The following is a 26,283-nucleotide window of genomic DNA, read 5'->3' on the forward strand; positions in this document are numbered from 1 at the left end:
CTCTTATGGTCCCCCGCTGTGTCTCTGGGAACTGTGTTTCCCAGAACACAAGGGGGGGCGGAGCCATGCGGGGGTGGGCGGAGCCATGCGGCGGTCTGGCCGGAAGTGGGTGCAGATACCTGGATTATCCAGGTAACTGCACCCCCCTCCCCCCCGAAAGGTGCTGATTGTGGCACCGGAGGGGGGAGGGATAATACTAGCGGAACTTCCCCTTTAGGGTGAAGAACCACTTTAAGGAGAAAAACAAAGTGACATTTTTCCTCCTGAAATGAGAAATTGAAACCTTTTCGCTGGGTGCCCACATCTCGTGTTCTGCCCATCCCCCAGGCAGTGAAATAAAAATAAGGCCATTCCTGTATTTGATTTCTTGCGGCTTCTTTTTCCTTACATACATAAGATTTGAAGCCCTGACAAGCTTCCTTTGCAGCTATTCTGTCTGCTAGCTTGTAAGTTACGCATGCGCCTTTGTCACGTACACGTGCCTCAGTTTCTGCCAATCATAAGATGGCGGACCGGAACACGTGTTGTGTACGGAAGTGCGTGTGCAGCTTCCGGTTTCCAGAATACAGAGCGACAACATGGACGGGACAGAGTAAGTTTGTGGGGGGACGTAATCCAGTGTCATCTGCTGTACGGGGGACAATTGTGATGCGGAGGAGCAGAGGGGGGACTTGGGTTGGGAACGTGGATGGAGTCACACATATTAGCTCTCACTGGACCCGATGCGTTTGGGGTGTTTTATTTATATATATTGGAGGGGTGGGGGTATCTACATTAACAATGGCACTGAAAGGGGATCACAGCGGTCTGTTAGGGAGCTCTATGAGATAACAATATAAAAGTGTGACCTGTTGCCATTCGCTGCCAGCAGGTCTAGTTGTCATGTCAGTGGACACAAGTGAGTGTGCTGCAGATGGGTCTGATCAATAGGTCGGCCTATGTTTAGACTGTTGCACCTCTGAAAAGTGATCTGCATGTAAATTGCTTTTCAGAGACACTTGACAGGCAGGGAGGAGGTGATGCGCCACTTCACTGCTTCTAACCCCATAACTGCCAAACCAATACACAGCAACGGTGTACACTGCATGCAGTTATAGGGCATTTAAACTGCCTCCCTTGTTCCCTTAAAGTGGCTGTAAACCCTTTATGTTGACGTTTAGCTATAGGGAAGCCTGGAGTAAGGCTTACCTATAGGAAGTGGAAATATCTCCTAAATGTGCAACGTTTAGGAGATATTTCACTTGTAGTGCACCAATGTCACCACAGGCACATGTGCTGTGAGGAAACGGACCACCTTGCCGTTTCTTCCCCCAGAGTGTGCCGTGACCGACAGCTCCCGTGCGCATGCGCGGGAGTGACATCATGTGTCTTCAGCCAATCACAGAGCTAGAGTCCGTGGCCCCGGAAGGAAAAGGGGTGAAGATAGACACAGGCTTCGTTTGCAGGTAAGTGTCATATAATGGGCTGAAAACTCATTTATTCAGGGAAGCGTATCACACACTCACCTAACTGTCCCTGAGCCACCCCCATCAAATCATTCTCTGCAGCTATTACCTGTTGTACCACCCCCTCCCTTTACAATATAAGCTCTACGAGCAGGGCCCTCCTGTACCTTTTGTATTGAACTGTACTGTAATTTTGTCCCCCCCCCCCCCCCCCCCTATACATTGTAAAGCGCTGCGTAAACTGTTGGCACTATATAAATCGTGTATTATAATAATGGTCTAGTATGCATACTAGCCCATTATGGTTTTAATTTGCAGGCCTTGTGGGGCGCAAAAGAGGAAATAAAACCCATCTGGGTTTACTTCCTCTTTAAAGGAGAAGTCCAGCCTGAGCCTTTTAGGCTGGGCTTCTCCTGTGGGTCACAGGAGTGCAATTTATTTTGCACTCCTGTGACCCACGATCAGCGGAGATTGATCTAAAGTCTGCTGACGTCCCACAGATCAGCCAAGGCAGCGCATCGTTCCGACTTCCAAGTCTGGAGCCACGAGCTGCCCGGACTGTTGGCAGTCTCAGCGAGCCCCTCTCCTGCTCTGGTACTCCACGCTTATTGGAGCACTGAGCTGTGGAGGCGCTGACTGGCAGGCAGCAGCTCTCGCTCGGTAAAGTGAGAGAACCGAGCCATCGGCGGTGTTTGGTGGCTTGGTTCTCAGTGTAGAGGTGCCGGGGGACATGCATCCACCTAGGTAAGTATGAATATAAAAAAAAAACAAGCCCACTGCGCATTACAGGAGTGAAGGTTTTTGCCAGAGGAGCTGCATGTAAACCTCCCTATCCCCAAGCTTTGCAGCTTACAGGGCGTATAAAAATCATTGATTTTTATCCACCCTGGTTTTGAGATAAAGGTTTTACATAAAAGCTGATCACTATAACTACCCCTGTTAGTGGTAACCGGTTTGTCTCAACCCTCAAAGGCAGCCCATACATGGCCACTGGTTGCAGGAAAGAAATTCGCAGGATTCCTCCATCAACACAGATAGTGCTGACGGGGATCCCTCCTGCCAAGCAATAGTCTGCTACTGGTAGGGGAAGCCGCCCCTGCTGGGAGAAGACAGTGATTATTGCTAGTGACTATAGCAGGTTTTAGCGGTAATCGTGAGAGAATCAAGCAGGCTGGTTGTACCAAATTTGATCGATCAGCTTGGTACATTTAGCCTGCCCATTAATGGTTCGGCCGTGATTAGAACTGTGTATGGACGGTCTGTCACCTTTGCTGGATAGCTTGGCTTTTAACCACTTGAAACCCCCAGACCAATTCTGACATGTAAAAATTGGCTTTTTTTTTTTCTTGCTAGAAAATGAGTACCCCCGAAACATTGTGTGTATATAGGCAGAGGCTCTGGAGAATAAAATGGTGGTTCTAGCAATTTTGAATATTATGTTGCGCAATATTTGTTCAACGGTTTTTCACAAGTCACGCATGCGCAGTAGGAAACCAGGCTGTGAAGCAGTAAGGCTTCACTTCCTGATTCCCTTACCGAAGATGGCGGCAGCACCCAAGAGCCGAGGGACAGATCAGCTTCGGGTGCTGACATCCCGGGCGCCCTGGACAGGTAAGTGTCCTTATTTTAAAAGTCAGCAGCTGCCGTATTTGTAGCTGCTGACCTAAAAAATAAATAGGCGGAACTCTGCTTTAAAAAAAATGACCACAAACTACAGTAGTACATTAAATTATCCACAGGCAACACTTTAAAAGCTTTTACAGTTTACCAGATAAGAGTTGCACAAGAGGTCTGGTGCTAGAATTATTGCTTATGTGTGAAGTGCGATCCCTGTGTAGACCTACACGCGTGTTCATTTACCTCCATATCTCCCATCTGGTCTCCAAAGCATCTGATCAAGCCAAGATCGGTTTGATCAGATGCTGTAAAAGCCAGTAAAGGTGTTTACATCAGACAAACTGAGGATTCCATCACTCCTGGTTTCTGATGTCATGGAAGAGGGGTGGAATCTTCCATTCTTTCCACTCTTCACAGTGAATGCGACTTGATTTTTTTATTTTTTATTATCAGCAGAAAAGAACGGTATCAGGATCATGGCTGTAGCTTCAACCATGATCCTTGTATAACCACTTAAACCCAAGGTAGTATATATACACAGTCTAATGGCACGAAGTGATTAAAAAAAAAACAGTTGTACTTGCCAGATCTTCAGGTAAAAATAAAGGAAGATACGCCTTAAAACTAATGCAAGCTCCACTTTAAAGAATTGGTGATCTGCATTATCCACTTGGCAACTGCCCGACTGCAATGTAATGGGGCGAGTGGTCTCTGTAGGAATATCGACATAACCGTACTTTTGGGTTTAGGGTGCGCACATGATTGTACACAGTAGGAGCCTGTCAGCACGTCCTGACCAATGATTCATGCCCGGACCTGCTAATCGGCTGTGTACAATTACAGCCCAGACATTTGTGTTGATAAACACCACAGAACTCTGTGTGGAGGGAGCGATCTGTCAGTCCAACAAAAAGTTTATAGTCTGCACATCCAGCTTTTGTTTGACGAAAAAGCGAAATCAGCTGTTGCAAGCACCGCACTAACGATCCGAAAATCGTCACACAGCTTGTCGTACAAATTCCATCCGATTTTCATATCAAAATAGCTGCTTTAGTAGTAAAGGCAGTATACACATTAGCTATAGTTAGGCACACATTTAACCCCTTTCCAGCCAGTGTCATTAGAAAAGTGTACAGTATTATAACTAATAATGGCGGTGCCATTAGTAGTATAATAAATTAATAATAATCCCAGGATATATACCATAGATTGTAGGCGCTATAACATATATATATATATATATATATATATAGGGGTGGTTTTCTTTTCAAAATTCTCGTTTATATCACAAAAGATAAAAAAAACACTATTTGTGTGATTAAAAAAAATTATATAAATTTAGTTTGGGTACAGTGCTGCATTACTGCGAAATTCACAGTTAAAGAGGGAGTCCACACGAAAAAAAAAAATATTAAAAGCCAGCAGCTATAAATACTACAGCTGCTGACTTTTAATAAATGGACACTTACCTTTCCTGGGGTCCAGCGATATCGGCAGCCGAGATCGATCTCTCAGCTGCTGCCGCCGCCGTTCTTACTGAGGGTATCAGGGAGTGAAGCAGTGCAGCGTCACTTCCCGGTTCCCTATTGCGCATGCGCGAGTCGTGCAGTGCAATGGGAATGGTCCGCACTGTCTCTGGGACCCGTGTGTGTCCCAGCAGACAGCGCAGCAGGACAGGAAGAGGCATAGACTCCCATGGGAGTCTATGCCCAGAAGTGGGTGCAAATACCTTTCTTAGACAGGTATCTGTACCCCCCCCCCCCCCCCCCCCCCCCCCGAAAGGTGCCAACTGTGGCACCTTTTGGGGGGGGGGTGTTCCAATGAGCGGATGTTCCACTTTAGGGTGGAACTCCGCTTTAAACTAGTGCTGTGCTGGTCGCGTGCATATATGCAGCCTTTCAGCCGGTGGGTTTTAATGCCAAGTGGTCGCATGTATGTGCCCCTAGGTAAACACTGTATTGTGTTGAGAACACGCTCCCAGCATAGTAATGAACAGGTCTCGGAAAGCTCCCAATGCATATTTACCATAGGAAACTTTCCGATCATGTGACTGCAAATCACAGCAGTCCCATGATTGTAATGCATGTGTCTGCCTCCTGGCATTTAAATCCCGTTAAAGGTCTGGGAGGCTGTAGCGAGAAGGGGCTAACAAACATGCAGTCAAAATTTTAATATGCAACATATTTTCCAACATTGTGTATCACAAAGTGCGGCCTGTTGTAGTATTTGAGTTTTTCATACATGTTACGCTACGCATGTAGTAGAAGACTGACAGCAATATCATGCAGAGCCAGCAGAATTTTAGTATGCATTAAGCAGGGAATTTACTCCAGAGATAAATCGATAATCTTGCCAGTTTATAAAACCCTGGTTCAGCCACATCTGGAGTATTTCATCTAGTTCTGGTGACAAATCCTCAGGATGATCTGGAGTGAGTCTTGGGAAGGGCAACATACCGTATATACTCAAGTATAAGCCGAGTTTTTCAGCACATTTATTTTGTGCTGAAAAAACCCCCTCAGCTTATACTCGAGTCACTGTGCCCATCTGCAGCCTCATGCCCCTAATCTCCCAGCACTGTGACTTGCAGTGTAACAAAGCCCCGCCTCCTCCTTGTCCTCGTCCGTGATAAGCGGAACACTGACTCACTACTGGGAAACTGAATCGGTGTCTGTCGCAGATGAGGAGGAAGCGGGCCTTTGTTACACTGCATGGCCGCTGACTAGACTGCATGTCACAGCGCCGGGAGATCAGGTACATAAGGCTGCAGATGGGCACAGTGGGGCTACAGTTGGGCATTGTTGACCCTCTTTTCCACTTACAGTGGCTGCTGCATTTCCCACCCTAGGCTTATACTCGAGTCAATATGTTTTCTCAGTTTTTTGTGGTAAAATTAGGCGCCTCGGCTTATACTCGAGTATATACGGTAATATGGGGACTGGAGGACCTCAATTACGAGGAATGACTACAAGCACTAAATTTATTCTCCTTGGAGAAGAGACATGATAGCAATATACAAATATCTCAATGGTGATCCCAGCGTAAGTATGAAACTTTTCAGTCCCCGGGAGTGTAAGAGGACACAGGGCCACACGACGAGACTGTAAGAGAAGTGGTTTAACCTTAAACTGCTCAGAGGTTTTTTTGCGGTCAGGGGGGCGGTAAGGATGTGGAACTGTCTTCCACAATCTGTGGTGTCAGCAGGAAGTATGGATAATTTTAAAAGACTTTTGAACGTACATCTTAATGAACACAATACACAGGGATATGGGAAATTATTATCTACATGAATGCACACAAACCTGTGTTGAACTGGCTGGACTGTTGTCTTTATTCAACCTTACCTACTATGTAACTATGCATGGGTACCAATGGGTTATTAACGGCCTTGGGAATAGTGTGTGATATGTGAATCTGTGAAAGATACATGTGCCAGTTTTTACTGAAACTTTAGTACTAGACTAGAGTGACGTGCTTTATTTGTATTTAAGGCCCAGGAAGCTTCCACGAGTGCCAGAAAATCTTTTGAAGAAACGGAAGAAGTATCAAGGACTGAAAGCCGCAGAAGCCAAGAGAGCTTTAGAAGAGAAGAGGAAGGTAAATCTGCTTTGGATTATAGCAACCACAGTGTTACATTGTTGTTCATATTTTTCAAGCCCAACATGCAGATGTTCATATAGTTGACACAGCACTATCTTCCTGTAGCCTTTTCTATGTTGGTGAAGGCTTTACTTATGTCCCCTATAGATTTAGGTTTGTCAGAGGGTTCCCTTACTAAAATTATATTATTAAAATAATAATTTTACTGTGATATTCATATAGTAATAGTCTTATAATAGTGTTTTTTTTTTTCTTGCATTTTAACAGCTGTCTGTGACTGTTACAATATCATGCAGTTTTTGCTTGCCAAACCAAAAATGACATTTTTGCAGCCTTTTGCTCAGAGTAACACTATAGAAACAAAAATATATATACAAAATGCATTCTTTGGTGGCAGGACTGCCTAACAGTTAATCCTTTTCATAACATGGCTGACGTGTGAATTGTCTAATAGCCAGGATAGACATATAGCAATGGCGTTATATAGAGAAGATGTCAAAGGTCCCCATGCCTGTTTAAACATGCCTCTTTGTATCTTCTCGGAAATACCCCAGATTTCTTTCTTTTTTTTTTTTTTCTCTCAAATCGCCTTTCAGGACAACCCCGGAGAGAGTGTAGCTCCACCTTGTCATTAGGAAACACATGCCCACTTTAAAAACACCTCCTCTTCCTCCATGGCTTCAGTTATTGTGTTTCCTCCTTGGAGGAAGCATGTGCCTGAACCAGGGGAGAGCTACACTCTCTGCAGGGGAGTAAGGCTTGCCTTTTGCTACGGGTTGTTTTTTCTTTTGACCCCCAGCAGCATCTCCAGTGGGAGAGGACTCCTGGAGCTCCTGGTCCCGCCATCTCACGGGAGTAAGGACCCTCGGAGTGCTGGCATCGGGTGCCCGGTGTCCGCTGGTTTAGCACAGGGAGGGCTCTGTCGCTGGAGGTGGTCGCTGCAGGTCAGCGGCGTGGCTCCGTTTTCGGCGCCGAGTCCCGGGCGGCGACAGCGTCGTTTACGGTGATGCGCGGGCGCTCTCAGGGGGCGTGGCGCTGTGGTTCAAATGCCTGGAACGCAGGGATCATGGGGCGGGTCAGGTGACCGCGTGCTTCCGGCCGGCCCTGATGACGGAAAATTTAAAATAATGACGGAGCTGTTTGGTATAGCTGCCTTACTCAAGCGATGGAGGAATGTAAGCCAGCTATGGCGGAGACAGGCGCCCCTAGCACCGGTCCAGCCCAGGTATGTAAGGTGCACTGGCACCCTCTGCTTCACTGTTGGGCTATGTCTTTGTCTGTTCCCCCCTCTTGGGGGCCTGTCGCTGCAGGTCAGAGGTGACTTCGCTCTGACCCTTTGCAGTCTAGGTCTGGGGTCTCACAAGTGGTCTGTTTGTTGGGTCTCTGCACTAGCTTGGTGTTAAGCGACTGGTTGTTGAGAGCTTTTAGTGAGTTAAGCCTGCATGTCGTTTCAGGAAAAATCACTAGGAAAAGCTAGACCAGGTCAGAAAAAATGTCCTTCTTGCAAGACCCCCCCTCAGAGATTCATGGCAGAAGGCAATGTGCAGAAATTGTATCAGAGAATTGGTGGAAGAGGAAACATCCCAGCAATATAAGGATTTGTTTTCTTCGGTTAAAGAGCTGACAAACTCCTTGAGTTCCGTCAGGTCCATCCTGATACAAAACCCTCCCGCACAGACCGAGCCTCAGAACTTGCCGCCCAGCCCCAGGACGTCGTCGTCCAGACAGGTGGAGACCAAGGATTCTGGAGACGAAGGGGGTAGTACTCATCTCCTTCAGGGATTCTGAGGAGGAGGAAGAGGAAGAAGATATCAGGGGCTCTAAATACAAGCTATCACTAGAGGAAGTAGATGACATTCTTAAAGCAATCTACACTACTCTAGAAATTCAAGAAGAAAAAGTACAACTGTCAATTCATGACAAAATGTACCAGGGGTTGGACGAAACAAAACGGAGAGTTTTTCCAGTCCACAGGGTTCTCTCAGATTCAGTGAGAAAGGAGTGGAAGGACCCAGAAAAAGCCCCTTTCTTCTCTAAAGCTCTCAAGAGAAGGTTTCCCTTCGAAGATAAAGACTCAGAGGTTTGGAACAAAAAACCCAGAGTCTATGCAGCTTTCTTGCAGGTATCCAGACGAACGGATCTAGCCTTTGAGGATATGGGGATCCTTAACCACTTGCTTACTGGGCACTTAAACCCCCCTCAGTCCCAGACCAATTTTCAGCTTTCAGCGCTGATGCACTTTGAGTGACAATTGCGCGGGCATACAACACTGTACCCAAATGAAATTTTTATCATTTTTTTCCCACAAATAGAGCTTTCTTTTGGTGGTATTTAGCTACAGCTCGGAGTTTTATTTTTTGCTAAACAAAAAAAAAAAAATCATGTTTTAATAGTTTGTTATAAAATTTTGCAAACGGTTCATTTTTCTCCTTCATTGAAGTGCGCTGATTAGGCGGCACTGATGGGCTGCATTGGTGGGCACTGATGGGCTGCATTGGTGGGCACTGATGGGCTGCATTGGTGGGCACTGATGGGCTGCATTGGTGGGCACTGATGGGCTGCATTGGTGGGCACTGATGGGCTGCATTGGTGGGCACTGATGGGCTGCATTGGTGGGCACTGATGGGCTGCATTGGTGGGCACTGATGGGCTGCATTGGTGGGCACTGATGGGCTGCATTGGTGGGCACTGATGGGCTGCATTGGTGGGCACTGATGGGCTGCATTGGTGGGCACTGATGGGCTGCATTGGTGGGCACTGATGGGCTGCATTGGTGGGCACTGATGGGCTGCATTGGTGGGCACTGATGGGCTGCATTGGTGGGCACTGATGGGCTGCATTGGTGGGCACTGATGGGCTGCATTGGTGGGCACTGATGGGCTGCATTGGTGGGCACTGATGGGCTGCATTGGTGGGCACTGATGGGCTGCATTGGTGGGCACTGATGGGCTGCATTGGTGGGCACTGATGGGCTGCACTGGTGGGCACTGATAGGCATAGTTAAGGCGGCACTAATAGGCACAGATAAGGCGGCACCGATGGGCACAGATAAGGCGGCACTGATGGGCAAAGATGGGCACAGATAAGATGGCACGGATGGGTGGCACGGATGGGCACTGATAGGTACCACTGATGGGCACTGATAGGTGGCACTGATAGGTGGCTCTGATAGGCGGCACTGATGGGCGGCACTGCTGGGCACTGATGGGCGGCACTGGGGTGCAGCACCTTTGAGGCAGATTGGGTGGCACTGTGGGTGGCACTGTGGGCACTGACGGGGCACTTACTTTTTCTTTTATTTTACTTCAGGATGGCACTGCGGGAGGCAGGTGGCAGGTGGTCCCTTGTATTGATGGCCGTGATCGGGACTGATGTCCCGATCACGGCCGCCGGTGATCGGCTTTTTTTTTCTCTCCTCGCGCTGTCAGCGCGAGGAGGAATAATAGCCGATTACCGGCTCCGTTCTATCACATGATCAGCTGTCATTGGCTGACAGCTGATCACGTGATAAGGGGTCGGGATCGACCCCTTACACGGATCGGTGATCAGGCGAGTCTCACGGACTCGCCGATCACAGAGCGCGCCGGCCGCTCGTAACCGGGACTACGTCAATAGACGTAGTCCCGGAAATGTAGGTCCGCGCTAATGCCGTCATTTGGCAATAGCGCGGATCTGAAGTGGTTAAAGACCCAATGGACAAAAAACTGACTCCATCCTTAAAAAGGCTTGGGATGCTGCGTCAGTCAGTCTAAAGCCAGCTATGGCAGCTACGGTAGTGGCCAGGAATCTGGAATGTTGGGTAGAGAAGCTGAAGAGCCATATTGAAGCAGGGACACCCCGCAAGGATCTCTTAGAGTCCTTTCCACTGATCCTGAAAGCAGTCAAATATATGGAGGATGCATCAGCAGAATCGGTTAAACTGGCCGCCAGGTCTTTCGGCTCTTGTAAATTCAGCCAGGAGAGCAGTTTGGCTGAAAACATGGTCTGGGGACACTGCTTCTAAGGTCAAGCTGTGTGGTCTGCCCTTCTCGGGTGACTTTCTCTTTGGACCCGATTTAGAGTCTGTGCTGGATAGGACAGCCGATAAAAAGAAGGCTTTTCCAGCTAAGAAAAAGCAGGTTGCCAAAAAGAATTTTCGTGCTTTTCAGCAGTCCCATAAAAAAAGACCAGGATCGCAAGAGCAGATGGGGTTCACAGAAGGGCAAAGGCAAGGGTGGAGTCCTCTTTAGATCTCCCCCAGAGCAGTCCCCTAAGAGCAAGTGACAATATCTCCCCAGTGGGGGGGAGACTGTCAGCTTTTCACGAACAATGGGACAGGCTGTCTCCAAATCTGTTTGTGAAGAGTATTGTCGATCAGGGGTACAGGTTGGAATTTTCAGAACCACCCCTGAGCAGGTTTTATGTGACAGCATTGCCTAGGGATCAGGAGAAGGCCTCTGCAATGAAGCTTTTGTTACAGGAGCTGATACAGCAAGAGGTTCTGATTCAAGTCCCAGTAAACCAGCAGGGCAGGGGTTTTTATTCACATATTTTTCTGGTGAAAAAACCCTCAGGGAATTACCGTTTAATCCTGAATCTGAAAGTTCTGAACAGGTTCATTCGGTACAAACATTTCAGGATGGATACAATTTTTTCCATCACAAAGTTGTTGACCCCAGAATGCTTCATGGCATCCCTGGATCTAACGGATGCCTACCTACATATACCCATTCATCAGGCATCGCAGCAGTTCCTGCGCCTAGCATTGAAGGTGGGGAGTTCGGTATGGCACCTCCAATTCAGAGCTCTGCCATTCGGACTCTCGTCCTCTCCCAGGGTCTTCACAAAGATTATGGCAGAGGCTTTGGAGCCCCTGAAATTGAAGGGGATTCCAGTCGTCCCTTATTTGGACGACCTTTTGTTTTTTGCGGACTCCAGGGAGCAGGTCCTAGTCAATCTCCAGAGGGCCCAGTCTCACCTCGAGGGCCTGGGGTGGCTTCTAAATTTAGAGAAGTCGATCCTCACCCCCTCACAGGAAATGAAATTTCTGGGCTATACGTTAAATTCGATTCTCCAGAAAGTTTTCCTGCCGCTGGAAAAACAGGAAAAGTTGCAGCTAGCTGTACAGCGGATACAGAGCAACCAGACAGTCTCAGTCAGGACGGTTATGGCAGTTCTGGGCCTGCTTACGGCAGCAATCCCGGCTGTTCAGTGGGCCAGGTTCCATTCCAGACCCCTTCAGAGGGAGGTTCTGTCAAGTTGGTCCCATCAGGATCCTTTGGAAAAACAGCTAAAAATTTAGTCAAGGACGAAAAGGGCTCAAGGGGCCTGGTGTGGACCTTTCCTGTGGACAAGCGCCTTACTACAGACGCAAGTGCCTGGGGCTGGGGGGCCCACCTGGATGGTCAGACATCTCAGGGGGTCTGGTCCAAGCAGGAAGCTCAAAGATCATCCAACTGGAGGGAGTTGAAGGCGATCTTTCTGGGTTTGGTGGCCTTTCAGCAGAATTTGAGAGGTCACCATGTCCAGGTGTTGTAAGACAACACAACAGCGGTTACCTACATTATGAAGCAAGGGGGAACCAGGAGCAGGAGCTTGATGGAGTTGGCCAATCTGTTGTTAGCCTGGGCAGAGCAGAACACAGCCTCACTATCGGCAGTGCATCTGAGGGGCTCTCAGAATTTGTTTGCGGACCTCCTAAGCAGGCGCAAATTGCTAGCCTGAATCAGGAAGTGTTCCTGATGATCTCCGAGGCTTGGGGGGTTCCACAGGTAGACCTTTTTGCCAGCCAGCAGAACTCAAAGGTGGACAGATTCTTTTTTCTTCACCGAGGAGATGCAGCAATAGGGTTGGATGCATTTGCTCACCCATGGCACTACCAGCTGTGCTACGCCTTTCCCCCCTTTCCTCTAATTCCACTAGTGCTGAGGAAATTCAGGGAAGAAGGGACGGACTTGATACTAGTCACTCCTTTTTGGCCAAAAAGGCCTTGGTTCGCGGGTCTTCGAAACCTAGCCTCAGAGCCCCCATGGAGGTTACCACTCAGAAAAGATTTGTTATCCCAGGGGACAGTAAATCATCCAGAGGTGGAACTTCTATAGCTAACCGCCTGGTTTCTGAAGAGGACCTCTTAAAAGCCAAAGGTCTCTCAGATAAAGTAGTAAAGACCCTGCTGTCTAGCAGGAAGGCAGTTACACAGGCAATTTACATGAAAGTCTGGAAGAAGTTCAACTCCTGGTGTAGTTCTAGAGAGCTCAAGGTCAAGAGCACGGTGTCAGTCTTGGAGTTTCTCCATGAAGGAATGGAGAAGGGTCTCGCAGCCAGTAGCCTGAAGACTCAGGTGGCTGCCTTTATCAGTTTTCTTTGAAAAGACTTTATCTAAAGAAACTTTAATTTCTAGATTTTTTTAGGGCTCTTGCTCGAAGTAGACCAGTAGCCCTTAAAGACTTTCCCAGTTGGGATTTGTCTACAGCTTTACAGGGTCTCTCGGGAGCACCGTTTGAACCCTTACAAGAAGCTTCTTTACAGAAGGTGGTTTTAAAAACAAGCTTTTTGGTGGCCATCACCTCGGCCAGGAGAGTCAGCGAGCTCCAAGCTCTAGCTATTACAGAACCCTTCCTTAGAGTTTATCAGGACAGGGTGGTACTGAGGACTGATCCAGCATTCCTACCGAAAGTATCCTCAGCTTTTCATCGATCACAGGAAATAGTGCTACCTACATTCTCTGCAACCCCAGCGAATGCAGGAGAGGAAGTTTTTCACACATTGGATGTGAGAAGGTGTCTATTGCAGTTTCTGAATATGACTAAAAATTTTAGAAGATCAAACGCCCTTTTTGTGATATTTTTCTGGATCACGCAAGGGGGAGAAAGCTTCTAAGAGTACGCTGGGTAGGTGGCTTAAGCAGGCTATAACAGAAGCCTATAAAGCAAAAGGAGAAATGCCTCCCTCAGGTATTGCTGCTCACTCTACTAGATCCACGGCAGTTTCCTGGGCTGAAAGGGCCGGTGCAACGCGTGAACAAATCTGCAAGGCTGCCACTTGGTCCAGTTATTCGACATTTCTCCGGCACTACCGGTTAGATCTACTGTCTGCGGCAGATCAGGCCTTCGGCAGGAAGGTACTGCAGGCAGTAGTCCTGCCCTAGGGTAAGTTTCTCGGTTATCCTCTCCGGGGTTGTCCTGAAAGGCGATTTGAGAAAGACTAAGTTAGACTTACCGGTGACGGTATTTCTAAGAGCCTTTCAGGACAACCGTTACTTCCCTCCCTAGGTTATGCTTAGTAAATGTATTAAGTTCTACCATGGTGTTGTGCTTTCTGTGCTTTGTTTTCCGGAAGGCCACAATAACTGAAGCCATGGAGGAAGAGGAGGTGTTTTTAAAGTGGGCATGTGTTTCCTAATGACAAGGTGGAGCTACACTCTCTCCGGGGTTGTCCTGAAAGGCTCTTAGAAATACCGTCACCGGTAAGTCTAACTTAGTCTTTTTTTTTTGTTCAAAATGTGCATTTCACTTTTTTCAAAATATTTCCGATTTCCCTTCAAAGGAGAAGTATGGCCAAAGCTTGTTTGGCCATTCTTCTCATGTGGGTCACAGGTGTGCATTTGCCCGCTGTCGGCTGAAATAGCTGAGCCAGCCACTCTTGCCTGACGCACCAGTGAGCATATGTCAGTCACCCCTCTGTGCTCAGAACGAATCCAAGAACTGAGCAATCAGCAGTCACATAAATGCTATAAGGGCACAACAGATACACTGTCGGTCTGCAGGAGACCTGCATGGCATCAGCGACCTGCTGCTTGCTGGGGCAATACTTTAGAGGCTCCAGAAACAAAAAAAATACTAAATGCAGTTTTTTATTTTTCTTTTTTTCCTCCAACTTATCCTTTTAAGCTATGAAAGGTCTTCAGCATTGCAAAACAAGTCCAGTTGAATGTGACGATCTACTCTTGGCAATACCGTGACCTGGAAAAAGGCTACAGATAATGACAAGCTTGCTTTAGCCTCTTAGCACCGGCGCCACCTAACCCTTAAAGAGGTTTATGATGTTGGGAGGTGGGCGCAGCTTAAGATCCCATGACCACCTTGATTGACGGTCATGTGGTCTGAAAGATTTTGGTTAGGCAAACAGTAGCGTGCACGCTCTTGAAACAGGTGTATAGGAAGCAAATATGCGTTCCCTCTGCATTAAGGACCAGGTGCCGAAAGGCCACATATTTTCGTATGGCCAGCGGCAAGGGGTTAAGGTTCCATATGATGTGGCATAGGCACCTAGGCTATCGCCCATTGTCCGAAGGGGAGCCCTGGAGGCTTGTGAAACATAGGCCACCCACAGTTTGCAACCCTTTGCTTTTAGAAATATTGATTTGTAAGATATGTCCCCAGTGCATGTACTATATTTTACTATCACATTTGGTACACCTCTTATTAGATTGAGGTTCCATGATCCATTGTAGAATGCATTGGTGTCAGCATAAAGGCAGAATGCATTTTAGGACTCGGTTTCCTGTGCTTGAAGAACAGATTATTCATATTCTTCATGCCATATTTGTTTCATTGGATTATTTTTTTTACCTCAGCTTCAGCCTGGAAAGCAAATAAAATTTAAAAGACTAGAGACGTTTGTCCGGAACTCTAGAAGAAAAATGAGAGATGACTGTAGGTTGCGGAGGATGGAGGTGTACCGGAAGAAAGTTCCCAGCTTGGAGAAACACAAACTTGCATTTGTTGTCCGAATTACAGAGTAAGTCACTGCTTTGTTTAGTTGTATCTTTTGTAAGCATTTTTCTTTTTTCCTCATGTAAAATGAAATGATAGTTTGCTATTTTTGTCAGTTTTGCACATATCCCCTTTAATATGTTTGGGTTCACCTTTTGGGAACATGTTATGTGTTTCAGGATGCATTAAGGTAAAAAAAACACAAGGGTTTACAACCCCTTTAACCCTTTCAGGTTCAAAGTACTCGTAGTCAGGGTTGAAGACTATTTTCTACCTAAGATCTCTCCAAGCCTCTAAATTGTGGGTTTCATCTAAGGACTTAGCAATTCTGGGAAAACTGCTAACATATCTCCCATCCGGGACCCCATCCCTGATGTCCTGTACAACAGATAAACCTTGCCACCCTTTTTTCAATAAAGCCTTTATGTGATCAGTAAGTGATAGCTGACACACTGATCACAAAATTGGGAAATGCCCGGATTTGGATCGCTATCGTCAGTGGCGGCCCCAGAGCTGTTGATGAGGACAACAGGAGATCAAAATCACTTCTTGCATCTTGAGGCATTTTTATATATATTCTGCGTGCATATTGTTTTTCTTCATCTTAATTTAATGTTTTTTTTTTTTTTTTTTTTGTTTTTTTTTTTTGTTTTTTTTTCTCGGCTTTCAGCATTGAAGGAGTTAGCCAGCAAGTGATGCAAATCTTGAAGACTTTTCGCTTGGGCAAAATTTTCTCAGGGTCGTTTGTGAAGATAACAGCAGAAACTTTGAAGATGCTACAGTTCATTGAACCATATGTTGCATGGGGGTAAGTATTAGCTACCTGGTTTATAGTTGGTGTTACTAAACCCACAACAGTAAAATCAGTCTTTTTATGCAGTAAAGCATGCTTGTTCTACTATGTGGAACCTAAGGGATTAATCCTGTGCATTACAGCTCCTCCCCTCCTTGCATTGTCCCCAAAACATGTCCAGGTAAGACAGAGTAGCTAGTCAGGCTGCACGTGCTCAGTTTGGTGTGCATTGCTAGAGAGTTTTTTTTTTTTTTTCTATTTATTTATTTTCTTGGGCGAGTGCATGTGTTCAGCACAGGGCCAATTAGAGCTGTCCAGACAGAGGACACCAAGTGCAGTATGAAAACTCCTGCTACAAGCTTTAGGCATGCACACGACATTAAAAAAAAAAAAAAAAAACACCTGTCAGTAAAAAGCAGCATTAAAAATGCGCTGTTAGTCCTGTTTTTGAATGCCATTATTTTTAGACACTCCCTGTAATCTAAAAGTGCAAAAAGTGGCTAGATGCTTGTTCCAGCGTTTAGCAGCGTTTTTTTTGGCAGTTTTTTCATTTTTACAGCTCAACAGCCTCTGCTCCTGGACTCACAGGCTGACTGTTTTTATTTTCTGTATATTTTTTTTTTTTTTTTTCCACTGCCCCTAACCGCTTATGCCTCTAAATGCCCCTGAAAGTTTTTGTTTGCATGGACACAGACAAACAGGGAGGGGCGTTTAGCAGCTGTAAAACTGTCCAGTGTGCATGAGCCCTTGACCAGGCACTGATAGAAGTCAAAAGACTGCTAATGAGAAAAGGTATTTAGCCATTTATAGTTACTAAAATAATGGCATTTGCATATTCTGTATACCGTGGGAGACCAGATATAGTAAATGTGGGTTCTGTGTTTGGTAACACTTTCATTTACATATATATGGTTATTTGTACACTTGGCTCCTCTGCCCTTGGTAGCCAATTCGATTTTTAACTAGGTTAGAAAATTTGATAATATTCTATGGACAGTACCTACTTTTACGTTTTTTTTTTTTTTGTTTTTTTTTTAATTTGCTCAGTGTTAAAATGTAAGTTCAGGGGCTCTGATGCCCTCCATCACCATTGACAAGTCAGACTTGCCTTGCCTGTCCCTGCTGTCAAGATTTGTAGTCTGACAAACTTCCCATTGGAATAAATGGAGATGAAAGTGTGTGTGCACAAGCTAAACCAGACCCAAAGGTAAAGATTTTTGAGAAAAGGTTGTTTGGCGCTGAGCATTGCCACACAGCAGGGACAGATAAGTAGGTGGCTTATTAGGGGTGAATAAAGAGGGTGTTGGAGCCTAGGAAATGCAAGCACCGTATTTATCGGTGTATAACACGCACCCCAAGTTTAGGAGGGAATTTTAAGGCAAAAAACTTACATTTAAATGCCCATCAATGCAGCATTGTCGGTGTCATTTGCAGCCTTGCATTGCAGCCTTGTCAGTCATTTGCAGCCTTGTCAGTGTTGTTGTAGGCTTGCCGTTTTTGAAATGGCATCGCTGAGATACAGAGCGGATGTCCTGTGTAGCTCGGCAGCTTATGGCTTTCCAAAAGCTGCTGAGTGGCACCGGAAATAGCCGAAAGCCACAGAAAACCTCACAATTGGCAGGGGGTCGGTGTATAACACGCACCCACGATTTTCCCCTGATTTTAAGGGGAAAAAAGTGCGTGTTATACGCTGATAAATACGCTAAGTGGGATTTATGGTGAACCTGACCTAGCCTAAGACAGGTAAGGTGGTTTAGGTATGGGCTCTTTGTGGTTCCTGCAGGTTTTTCAGGGTCTCAGTTTTTTACATTTTGGCTAAGGGGCAAAATAACTTGATAATTAAATACTTAAGAGTGTTTGCTCGCTTTTTTTTTTTTTTTTTAACTCTTCTTGTTAATACCAACATAAGTAAGCAAGTTATCGGGCTTAAACATATTTACAAGCTGTTAAAGACATTTAGTGTTTCAAATGCCTCTGACCATCCGTCCTGAACGCATTTATTTGTTTGTTTTTTTTTGTTTTTGCTTTCCAAAAAATGCTTCTGAACTCAACTGCCTAGAAATTACCCCCCTGTACATGTAGTGATAAGATAACCTAGAAGAGTTCAGGGGCAGCTGAAAAAACGCCCAGCTGCTCCTAAACGTCTGTTTACCAGCAGCAGTGTACATGAGGCCTAAACTTTAGTCGTGGTATCTGAATCTGTTGTCTTTTGTTCAGCCTCCTGGCTGACTAAAAGAAATCTATGGATGCATGGACAGCTCAAGTGTTTCCATGTTTCTGTCTGAAGAAGTTTGTTGATAGTTTCTCTGGATTTAAATTTTTTCTTCTCTCCTTCTTCTTTTTTTTTTTTTTTTTTTCAGTTTCCCGAACCTAAAGTCTGTGCGTGAGCTCATCTTGAAACGTGGACAGGGTAGAGTAAATGGAAAAAAAGTTGCCCTTACAGACAATACTATGATTGAAGAGGCGCTAGGTAATCAACCTTATCAGACTGTTAAAAAATGTTTTTTTTATTTTTTTGCTGCTGCCAAGTCTACAGCACATCATTCTGTTCAATAAATTAAATGGAATATTCTGTTTAGTAGGGGGCTTTTAGTCATTTATATGTATTTGCACAGAGTTTTATGAGGTACATTTATCTAATACCAAGTAATACACGTTTTGCTTTTAAAGCTGAACACCATGCACAAATACTTTCATTTAAATATATTCAACAGCCACCGCATGTGCACCAAATGCCTTTGCAAACCCAGTTATTACGTGACACCCACAGCAGTGGCATGGTCACTGTGCTGTGGGAGGGACCCATCACATCCACCCACTACAGGCTGCCTGCAGAAAGCTACGTTAGTGGGCAAGACCAGTCACTATGCACATGGAGGGAGCAGCAGTGACTGGTCTAGATAACAGGAAGTTTTGCTCTACAGCAGCAGATCTGATTCCACTCCGTTTCCTGTCACTGCAAAGAGCAAATTTAAAAAGAACAAAAGAACCCATTTTTAATATGAAAGACCCTCCGTGCAAGACCTCTGTGTTCTTTTTTTTTTTTTTTTTTTTTTTTTTTTTTTCTCTCTCTCATGTTTGTTTGTCTCTTTTCAGGAAAGTTTGAGATAATCTGTTTGGAAGATCTGATTCATGAACTGTACTCTACAGGAGAGCACTTTATGGAAGTCAATAAGTTCTTATGCCCCTTCGTCCTGTCAATTGCTAGGCATGCAGGTATTAACAGGAAGGGCTATCTGTCTGAGGTGGGGGATCCTGGACATAGAGGAGATGCCATTAATGATCTGATTCGGAAGCTTAATTAAAACAAAGGTAAGAAGCATAACCACATGGACTGAGACAAATCATTTCACAGCTGACTTTGAGACATCTACTTCTGTTTAAGGACTTCCTTTGAGTGAAATTATGGAGGATAGAGCAACTTTCAATAGTATATGGCTAGAAGGAAGTAGACAAATACTTAGTAATTCAGATATGTGCTGAATTGACTGACTTTTGTCTGTTGTCATAGACCCACTTTAAATTTGTCAAAGCAAAGCATTGTCGGCATTAACCACTTACAGACCAGAAGATTTTCCCCCTTAATGACGAGGCCATTTGCGATACAGCACTGCATCGTTTTAACTGACAATTGCGGTGCCGTGCGATGGTGTACCCAAACACAATTGACATCCCTCTTTCCCCTCCAATAGAACTTTTATTTTGGTGTTATTTGATCACCTCCTGTGGTTTTTATTTTTTGCGCTATAAACAAAAAAAATAGCGACAATTTTGAAAAAGCAATATACAATTTTTTTTTATTGCTTTAATAAATATCCCCCCCCCCCCCCCCCCAAAAAAAAGGAAAAAAACAAATTTCTTCATCAGTTTAGGCCAATATATATTCTTCCACATATTATTGGTAAAAACAAAAAAAAAATCGCAATAAGTGTATATTGATTGCGCAAAAGTTTAAGTTGAGTGTAAAAATTGTATCTGCGCTTAGAAACTAAAACAAAACCGCAGCTGTGCACTATAACCCAGATACCAGGCACAAACAATATGTAAACAAGAAGTGCAGCGCTGAAAATATGCTTGCAATATTTAACACAATGCATATAAGAGGTGCAAAGATTACTAAAGTGCATTCAGTGCAATCACTAGTGTATGAACAATATAGAAAATCATTAGCAAAATATTGCATAAAAAAGAAATATGCAAAAAATAAAACATATACTAATTAAAGTGCAATAAATGCCATCAATTGTGCAAAACCTAAAATTAAGCTAGAGATGAATTTCACGCATACACACCAGTGCAATATATACAAAGGGTGCAGATCTCTGCAGAAAAATCGTATGGAACGTGTTTAAATGATGATCAAACACCCAGCTTTGTGACACCCATCACCAAAGTAAAAATGGAGGCTTACCAGAAAGCTCCTAAAACGCCCAACAAGCAAAATCCCATTAATTTCAATGGCACCTGTTCACGTCTAAGCGTTTTGTCACCTGAAGAAAAAATGCCTGAAAAACGCCTTAAGCTCAAAAAGAAACATGAGCGTTTTCGTGGGAGATTACAGGTGGTTTTCTGCTTTTTTACATTGGGGACCTGTACAAAATCGCGGTAAAAATGCGCAACTTTGAAACGCTCAGGTGTGAATGCAGCCTTAAGGTTTTGACCTCATATTATATGGTTTTGGTAAATCTCAAGACAAAAATCTAATAGTGTGTATGGGGCCTTACTCGGGGAGGTCATACAGTGCTTGACTGGATCACTGATCCACTGAAGAAAAGCCTAGAGTCCTTAATTGGTAAACCAGAAGGCTCTCGACAGACCAGGAAGTAGTGGCAAAAAAAACATTAGTAGATCCGCTAGCTGAAGTATATATGGAACAAAAGATTCGACTTAGTGTAATACTGTATCAGCTTTGAATTTTATAAAAAAAAATAATAATGCACTTACATCTGATTAGTAGAATGCAGGCAGATACATTGATCCAAACAAATCCCTTGTAAATGGCCAGATAGTGTTTGTGCATGCACAGTAGCGTGTGTCAGTCCCTTTTTATATATTGCACTGGTATTTATGCTTGAAATTCATCTCTAGCTGAATTTTAGGTTTTTCACAATTCATGGCACTTATTGCACTTTAAAGTGGTTGTAAACCCTTACAACACACTTTGACCTACAGGTAAGCCTAGATTAAGGCTTACCTGTAGGTCCAAGAAATATCTCCTAAACGGTTTAGGAGATATTTGCCCGAAGACAGGCACCGCTGTCTACGGCGCATGCGCTGTAGACAGCGGCGCGCAGGCGCACTGAACGCGGCATTTCCAGCGATGGAGCTGCCGCGCGTGTCGGCTCCTGTGCGCATGCGCGGGAGTGACGTCATCGCGGCTTCGCCGAATGACAGCGGCGGAGCTGCGAGACCCCACCGAGAAGATGGATGTGCCGGACTACAGGGGACAGCGACGACTTCGCTGGCTCCTGTGTCAGGTAAGTGACACATAATGGGCTACTATGCGATGCATAGTAGTCCATTATGCTTTGCCTTTGCAGGAAATGAAAGAGGACGTAAACTCATCAGGGTTTACTTCCTCTTTAATTAGTACATGTTTTATTTTTTTGCGTATTTCTAATTTAATGCAATATTTTGCTAATGATTTTCTTTATTTTTCATACACTATTGATTTCACTTTAACAAAATGTATAGCGTCTACAAAATATGGGATAGATTAATGGCTTTAAAAAAATATATATGTTTACGGTGATCTGCGATTTTTGATGGGACTGCGACATTGCGGCAGACAGATCGGACACTTATTTGGGACCATTGACATTTATGCAGTGATCAGAGCTAAAACTATCCACTGATTACTGTGTAAATGTGACTGCCATTGAAGGGGTTAACACTACGGGGTGGTCAACGGGTTAAGTGTGTTCCCTGGGAGGTGTTTCTAACTTTACTGGGGCTGGGCTGACTGTAGGAGGAGACAGATTGCTGTTCCTCATCACTAGGAACAGCAGATCTCTCTCTAACGCCAAGCTCCACTTGTTGTGTTTTTTTTTTTTTTGCTTTGAAATAAGCACCAAATTGTGAATTTAATTTTTTTTTTGGGGGAAAAATAGAAACCTTTTGTAATGGGGCTTGAATGCAGCAAAAAGTAGTTTTAACAGATTTTATTATTCTAAGGCAAAAAAAGTATATTATAGTGAAATATTGCCTATTAATATTTGTATGGAAAAAAAATAGCTTGCTAAAATGTTTCCTTTGAGTGAAATTGCACAAATTTAAAATAAATGAGACTGAGGAGTTTCTGATCAAAAAATTTTTTTCTGATGCAGTCTGTCAATGGCATTAACACAGCCGTTTTTTTGTTTTTCTGAGTCTACCATGTAATGTATTTTATTACCTGTTGTTCCTGATATTAGATTTGTTATATTTCCACCTCCCCTAATGGACCAAACTGTCAAACAAAAGTAGCCGAGTTGGGAGAAACCGAATAACACTGCCATGGATATTACAACAGTCACTTTGTGTTCATATTACTTTAACTTTTCTAAGAGTAAAAAATATATAAAATATTGCTATAATAGCTTAACCACTTCAATACTGAAAATTTAGAAAAAGATTTAAAAACAAAACTGAACATTTTGAGGGAAAAACATATTTTTTTTTTATCAGTTTCCCTTCTAAACCTCTGTAAACTTAAATTTTAAAGAATTTTGAAGCAAAATAAGAGTCAATGCCCATCTGCAGCCTTGCCCATCACTGCAGCCTGATCAGTGCCCATCTGCAGCCTTTTTATTGCCCACATAGACAGAGCCAGATCTCCTGTGTATTCGGCTTGCAGTCCCACCCTTTGGCCCGGCTCCTATGATGGACATAACACCAGTCCAATGGTGGGACATCAATGCTAGGAGGTGGGACTGGCTGTGACTGTGAGCGGAGTCGCCTACACACGAGATTCGGCTCTGTCTATTTCAGCAGCGCTCGTTCCCTCCGAGGCAGCCATTTGACTTCTAACACGCACACACGATTTCACCTGATTTTAGGGGGGGGGGAGGGTGCATGTTATACGCTGATAAATATGGTAATTTTTTTCTCCACTGATGTGCGCTGCTGATGCTGTACTGCCCGGTCCTAACGGGGCTGCGCTGGTAATTGGGGTAAATGTGTGCTGTCGGATTGGCTAGATCGCGGTTTTATCTAGGTCAGTGTTAGTGTTTGGGTTATGGTCAGTATATTGTTGGGGTGTGTGTGTGTGTTGTGTTTTTTTTTTTTTTTTTTTTTTAAATTCGTATCCATGTCGGTGTGTTTTAAGTAGGATAAAAAGAAAACAAAATGTGCACTATTGTTTTTGGGCTGTACTTCGGGTACATACAACAACGAACATACGCATGTGCTATTGCTGCGATTGTCCGTAGCAGGAGAATTTATTTTGGGTTGTTCTTTGGTGGTAGGTTATGGTGGTAACAAGAAATATACAGCTACATTTTAAACAATGTAGTTTTTTTGGGTCAGTTTTCCTATAATAAATAAAAGAAAATCCAGAAATATCCATTATAATTTACCACCAAATTAAAGACCAATTTGTCCAGAAAATTAAAAAGGGTATAATCCACCTGGATGCACAAAATAATTGTGGTGATATGCGGTTTTACTAACGCATATCAAAATTGTTTTACTCACCTGAGCCTGTTCATTTCACCGCCGGAGACACTCTACCTCTCTGGCCCGGGGTTCTCGGATCTTGATTGGATAGATTGATAGCAGCGCAGCCATTGGCTCTCGCTGCTGTCAAGCAAATTCAATGACGAGGCTGGGGCAGAGTCCGGCATTCTCTGTCAATGGACGCCAATGCTGAATTGGGGAGCACACACGAAGAAGACGACGATCGGGGGCCACTCTGTGCAAAACAGTCTGCACGGTGGAAACAAGGGGTTACAACCCCTTTATCCACTTGCCACCCAGGCCAATTCTGACATTTCTCTTGCATGTAAAAATCGTAATTGTTTTGCTAGAAAGTGACATAGAACCCCCAAACGTTATATATGTTTTTTTAGCAGAGACCCTAGAGAATACAATGGCGGCCGTTGCAATTTTTCAAACGTGTGTTTTTGTTTTTGGAAAACAAGTTTAATTAAAAAAAAAAACAGTAAAGGTACCCCACTTTTTTTGCATAATGTGAAAGATAAAGTTGCACCGAGTAAATGGATACCTAACATATCACTCTTCAAAATTGCAAACGCTTGTGGAATGGCGCCAAACTTCAGTACTTAAAAATCCCCATAGGCGACGCTTTAAATTGTTTACTGGTTACATGTTTTGAGTTAGAGGAGGTCTAGGGCTAGAATTATTGCTAACGTTCGCGACGATGCCTGTGTGGTTTGAACACCATTTTCATATGTGGGCGGGACTTGTGTATGCATTCACTTCTGGGTGCGAGAACACTGATGTGCCATTTCACTTCAGAATGAACAGTACTGTTGCTCTAAGCATAAAACACACAATCGCTTTCAGCACTCATAGCTCCGCCAGAGGCAAAGTGTACAGCAGTGATGGCTAACCTTGGCACCCCAGATGTTTTGGAACTACATTTCCCATGATGCTCACCTACACTGCAGGGTGCAAGAGCATCATGGGAAATGTAGTTCCAAAACATCTGGGGTGCCAAGGTTCGCCATCACTGGTGTACAGCATACCATAGGTGGCATGGATGACAAGGATGACATTTTGTTAAGAATGCCCAGGCCTCAGATCGGGGAATCCAATAAAAGCTACAAAAAGAACACAAGGGGGTGTTTGCGCCCTCCTGTGTGTTTTTAGTACTGTTGCTCTATTAAAGGATGAATAATGTACTGGCAGGATCAACACGTAATAAAATAGTTTCAGGTGCTGAGGTATGAGTATAGCATGTCTAGTATATACTTCTTCGTTAATTGACTGAAGTTCATGTATAAACTCTAAGAAAGAGGTGCATCGTTGTTGCTCTTATATAAACCAAATCAATCCAACTTAATTTTATAATCTACAGTGAAAGACTAAGGGTGCGTTCACATGTGCATTGTTTGACAGGCAGTGAGGAGTTGATATGCCCGATTTAACCCTGAAAATATGCACCACTGTGCCGTAATTGCATGCATTGCTTACAGTTGTGGAGTGGCCTCATAGACTTTCATGGGTTGCATTCTGCTGCGGTAACACCTGCTGAATGGAACATGCTGTATTATGCTGGGTAGCACATCATTGTGCCCTTGGCATGTGTACAGCCCTGATTGCGTTCAGATGGGCAGTAAAACTGTGGCTCAACTGTCTGGTTTTACTACACTATGGCTGCATGTGTGAGTGAAGCCTCACAGATGGATTCTGTTTTGCAGTGGGCAGCATTAAGAGCCTTTCTTGTAGTGTGTGTAATTGGCCAGTTCATGCATTATTACATAGTAACATGTTGTTATTTTTTGCAGGCTTGTGTTCTGACTGGTGGATTACTGGCAGCTTTTCAGAAGAACAGCACAACATATGGACAATGGTTGCCTTTTAATAACGTGATTTCAAAACAAAATACAGCTTGACACTAGTTGGCCAACTTTTGGCACGGAGTGACAACTGTCAAAAATGGACTAATACCGTTCAACTAAGGATCACGGAGACATGGATCAGAAATGGACTCTGGGAGCTATTTCCATTATTTCTCTGTAAATACTTTTTACATAAAATAAAATTTATGGTTAATGTTACATAACATTGCCTTGTGGCTGGTAACCTCTAAGTGCTAAGTTACAGTATATGTGTGGTCAACATTTAAAATCCTATATTTTCACATTGAATTTCAATTATTTTTAGCCTACTCCTACTCCTTTTGATGTTACAAAAACTCGACCTTTGAAAACGTACTTTTTGCAGAATTCCACACATTTAGTCCTTGGAATGCCATGGCACACATTCACTATGCACTGATGTGTCGCACATTTCACAGAGCCAACTGTCTGAACTGCAAAGGTGCTGAATAGAGGAGATTCAAGAGGCAGTTATTTCAGGAAACACTCCTTACATGCTTTCAAGCAGCAAGGTACCATGGGATATGCATTTATTAGAAACTGCAAGTAAACTAAAGGAATGAGTAGAGGAGACTCTGCAAAGCGTCCTGGGA

General features: G+C 44.3%; 1 protein-coding gene across 1 annotated transcript; it reads left to right on the top strand.

Annotated features, from left to right (window-relative positions):
• The first annotated feature begins 492 nt into the window (after positions 1-492).
• Positions 493-25,875, top strand: RPL7L1 (ribosomal protein L7 like 1). The gene is made up of 7 exons (XM_077454763.1): positions 493-592; positions 6,554-6,659; positions 15,217-15,380; positions 16,026-16,163; positions 18,509-18,618; positions 19,245-19,460; positions 25,598-25,875. Exons 1-6 carry the CDS (start codon positions 579-581, stop codon positions 19,451-19,453), a joined length of 741 nt encoding a protein of 246 aa, XP_077310889.1. The 5' UTR covers positions 493-578; the 3' UTR covers positions 19,454-19,460; positions 25,598-25,875.
• The last annotated feature ends 408 nt before the right edge of the window (positions 25,876-26,283 follow it).

This window comes from Lithobates pipiens, unplaced genomic scaffold, assembly GCF_037356315.1.
Source record: "Lithobates pipiens isolate NorthernLeopardFrog02 unplaced genomic scaffold, aLitPip1_a1.2 Scaffold_25, whole genome shotgun sequence".
NCBI classification, from domain to species: domain Eukaryota; kingdom Metazoa; phylum Chordata; class Amphibia; order Anura; family Ranidae; genus Lithobates; species Lithobates pipiens.